The sequence below is a fragment of the Camelina sativa genome, chromosome 12 (genome assembly GCF_000633955.1).
Source record: "Camelina sativa cultivar DH55 chromosome 12, Cs, whole genome shotgun sequence".
NCBI lineage: Eukaryota > Viridiplantae > Streptophyta > Magnoliopsida > Brassicales > Brassicaceae > Camelina > Camelina sativa.
This window is the reverse complement of record NC_025696.1, coordinates 6,822,915-6,827,130: the sequence shown is the minus strand read 5'-3', so window position 1 is coordinate 6,827,130 and position 4,216 is coordinate 6,822,915. Positions and strand designations below refer to the sequence as shown.

Below are 4,216 nucleotides of genomic sequence, written 5' to 3'. Positions count from 1 at the left end.
AATGCAACTGCTATGAACCCACGCAAAGACCTTATGTGATGCTGATTTTACATGTGCATCTAGTGTTTGTTTAAATGCATTAGGAGGAAAAATACCATTCGGTTCGAATAAAATTTACTTTAAAAAAGTTTTATCAGTAGTGCTCGAGTAGTGAAAAAAAAACATACATTTAAAAACTTATTCGAATGGACTTGGAAGCCTCGGTAAACCCAATATACAGTATATCAAATTATATACAAGTGTTGGAGTTTCAAGAAAGATAATAAACTTTGATTTATACAACTCTCAAATTAATAAAAGACAATCCTGAATTGATTATACAAGTGGGAGACTAGCACTTTCATTGAACATAATATACATTCTTGAATTTTCTTGATGACTCGTTAAGAAACTAATGAGAAGAAATTTTACCAAAAAAATTACAAACATCTGAATGTATTTTAAAACCTATAAACTACATGTAAAGATAATTCATGGATTAAACCTTCTATTTAAAATATTCTCTATCACTGAAGTGAAAAGGTCTAATATGCCAAAAAGTTTTTTGTAGCTTTGAGCATACTGTATTTGGGAAAAAGGTGGTTTGTTCCTTCCTAACGAATAATTCAAGTATCGTTGTCCGCTCTTCTCTCTCAGGCCCAAATATCGGGAAGCCTTTATCTAATCCTTGTTCCGACGCTGGTGAAATTCCGGCTTGCCGGCGTCGGGTCTCTGGTTACTTCTCCGCTGTCTCTTACTTGTCCTGCTCTCTGTTTTTCTTTTATTGTTGCATATCTCAATCACTTCGAACCGATCAGATCCATTATCAAACCCTCTCTCCTCCTTTAAAAAGCTTTAACGCCAGATCCTCTTCCGGAGATAGACGGCGAGGGAGTTCTCTGTCAACCCTCATTCCGACTCAAGCCCTCTCCCCAAACCTTCCTTTGAGCCTAGTAAACCCGGCGCTCTCCCAAAGGCACAGATCTGAACAAATCCTCGCCTTGCCTGACTCTCTCTGTCTGGGGTGTAAAATGACGATGCTCGGTATTGTCGTTCCCTGGATCAAAAGGTCATGTCCGCGAGAAACCGGAAAGGTGAGGCTACTTCCGCCCCTCTCCAAACCTTTTGTCGCTGCAAAGACCTGGTACACCAGACTCTCGCCGAGCCTGTTCCCACCGGTGCACAGAGACTCCAATCGGAATGATTACTCGCCAGTTTGCTGCCGCTCCATCGCCACCTCCGGCTTGGATGCGTTTCTAGGTTTCCCGCTAATGGACCTACATCCATGGTTAGGCCCAGTTATCACATTTGGGCCCAATATCAAAAACACTGCTCCATGCTCTCATCCTCTAAGGCCCAGGTCGGTATCCTTAACCTACTTACGAATGTTATCCTTTTGGTTGCATCCGTTTTATTATCTTGAAGACCTGCTGCCGATGTTTGTGTGGCCATTGCCATATAATTATGTGATTTCGCTAACCCACCCTCGACCATATATGACTAGTGTTAGAACTTCCCTACCTAGTCCTGTTCTTAAAAAGCTTAAGGCAAGTTCAATTCCTCTAGTACCGATTTTCTCTGCTTGGTCAAGTCGAGGTCTCCTCGGTAGCAGAACTTTGGTGGCTTTAGGTTTGCTTGTTATTTTTGTTCGCTGAGGTCGGTCTGTTAGCTCTGTCCAGATGCTTACCTCAGGGAAGCATAATCATGAACCTGATCCAACAACTTGTGTTAACCCGTTGCTTAAAACCTTTGATCCCCCGTATTGCCCACTGCTATTAGATCGAAAGCTTGTATTTGTTGACTTTCTCCAGGACCAAACCGATTATAAGCTTTGTGTGGAATTCATTTACCTCCATTTCCATGTGAGGGATGACCCACCTGCTTTGTTACGGCTGGTTTCCCATTTCCGGCGTTCCCCGGCTATAGCTTCATCTAGAATCATGAGGTATGTTCCTAAAAGCTTAAAGGGCTTTGATCCCATGATTTTGAACCGTCTCATGCTGGCACAAACCCCCACAAGAGTCCCCCCCCCCATGGGACATCTTTTTACAAGCTCAATCGCGTCTTCCGCTAGAGCCACTTTAGGCCACTCGCTGGTCGAAGATATCGTGAAGTTTGACTTCAAGTACGAGTCCACCTTGGTCCCAATAGACTTCTCAAATATTGTAAAACTTATTCAGTTTGAAAATCCTTTTGTTAAGCTCATGGAGTCCCTCCTCTTGTTGAGGTCTCATTTGAATGAAATTTCTCTTGTTTGCCAAAAAAAAAAAAAAAAAAAACAAATAATTCAAGTACTCTGTTCCATATCCGACCAATCTCGCATCTGCTTGAAACAGATTTAATTGGTAAGAAGTTAATAACTTTAACATCATTGTCAAACCGTACTCTTAAGTCTTAGGCCCGTATGAACCCATTAAAACGAATTAGTGATTCCAGTTTCCTTAAATGGTTCTGTGATAAAAATGGAAATAGTACTTTGTGACTTATAAACGACAAAGCTCATGATTCTAGTTTTAGTAGAATGAAAAGAATATTAGCCTTGATGATGATTCATATCGATGATCGACGAGAATAAGGGGGAAAAAGACCAACTGATGACCAAAAATAGTCCAATTTAAGTAGAAGAACACAGATACGCATCACACACAATAAACGAACATTAGATGGGATGATTTATAGTTCCATGGAATGGAATGAAATGGAGATCATATGATTTTCTTAATGATCCTGTCTTCACAAATTTTATAAGACAGACAAAGTCTATATATATAGATCATTACAATAGCAATAAGAAGAGTTTAATTATTAGGGGCTCTTCCTTAAGGACAGTATCTGCGTCAGCCCATGGCGTACTTTTGGGTCCAGGTCCGAGCGGTGGACTCGTACTTGTTCTTGTCTGTCTTGTACATGTGAGCTATCTCAGGGACCAAAGGATCATCCGGGTTTGGGTCCGTTAACAACGAACAGATCGATAGCAGCACCTGTTGCATCACACATACCAAACGCTCTGTTACTACTAATAGTGCTCATATGAACAAGTAAAACTGATATAAAACCTGATCTGCTTCATGTAATAAAAATGAGGAAGAACAAAAGGAAACCTTGGAGATAGTGAGCGCGGGACTCCACTGCTCCTTCAAGATGTCGAGGCAGATGCTACCATTGCTGTTAATGTTCGGATGGAAGACCTTCGTCCTAAAAGCCACCTACATTTTTAAACAAACCATACATATAGCAATGTAAATCAAGCTACCACAGAGAAAGAAAGCATGCAAAAGCAACCATAGAGTTGAAGTTAACCTTAGGAGGCTTAAAAGGGTAATCCGGAGGGAAATGAATGGTTACAAGAAAAACTCCTCCAGAGTAAGGGCTATCAGATGGACCCATGATCGTAGCCTGCCAATGAAACATGTCTTCCGCAACAGGTCCTGTCAATCAAAAATTTGAGCAAAAGTTTTTAATATCAAACCCAAAGAGCAACAGAGAGGTTTATTTTCTAAGATCTTAACACAAAATGAAACCAGATCTATCAACGAATCAAAACAAGTTTGAACCTTTTGGCCTTATATGATTGCAATCCAGCTGAATTACAATCAAATGATAATCATGCAGCTAAATTACCCAAAAAGATTATGGATAATTTAGATCTAAGCTAACGAGAGATCAAATACAACAAACCGTCTTACACAAACACAAACCAGCTCAAAACAGATCAAAACCTAGGATCCATCATCAATCAGCAAGAGCAACACGAAACTATTGAATAAAAAAAGAGGGGAACCTGCGCTACAAGAAGTAGGAGGATCCTTCTGCAGATCCTTCAGTTCCTTCAAAATCCGTTTCGATGCCATAACCAAAACCTACGATTCCAAAATTCCAAAAATTTGCAGGTTTCTACAATCCAAAAAAAAAACGTATCACGAGAGTCAGCTAAGGATCAAAGAACACAACAACCGATATAAATATAAACGAAGGGAAAGAAGAGGATCCAAAATTATACCTGTGGCGGATTGAATCAAGTTGTCTCGTTTCGGCGTTGTTGTTGTTGGTTCTACGAATTTGGGGAGAAGAAGAAGAAGAAGAAAGGGGTGGTGAATGGTGAGAACGAACGGAAGAGAAAGAAGAAGAAGATGTAATGTAATGTGGTCGCGACCACAATAAATAGGGTGCGGAAAGATTCTGGTTCGTTGATTAGTGGACTCCTTCCTTCCTTCTTTCCCTTTTTTTTTTTTTTTTT

The 4,216-nt window shown here is 40.3% G+C and overlaps 1 protein-coding gene across 1 annotated transcript; it reads right to left on the bottom strand.

The window, feature by feature from the left end:
* Positions 2,629–4,131, bottom strand: LOC104730567 (SUMO-conjugating enzyme UBC9). Its single transcript, XM_010449753.2, has 5 exons — positions 3,980–4,131; positions 3,761–3,873; positions 3,280–3,407; positions 3,081–3,185; positions 2,629–2,960 (listed from the first exon to the last, which is right to left on the bottom strand). The coding sequence occupies exons 2-5, from the start codon at positions 3,828–3,830 to the stop codon at positions 2,817–2,819; spliced, it is 447 nt and encodes a 148-aa protein (XP_010448055.1). The 5' UTR covers positions 3,831–3,873; positions 3,980–4,131; the 3' UTR covers positions 2,629–2,816.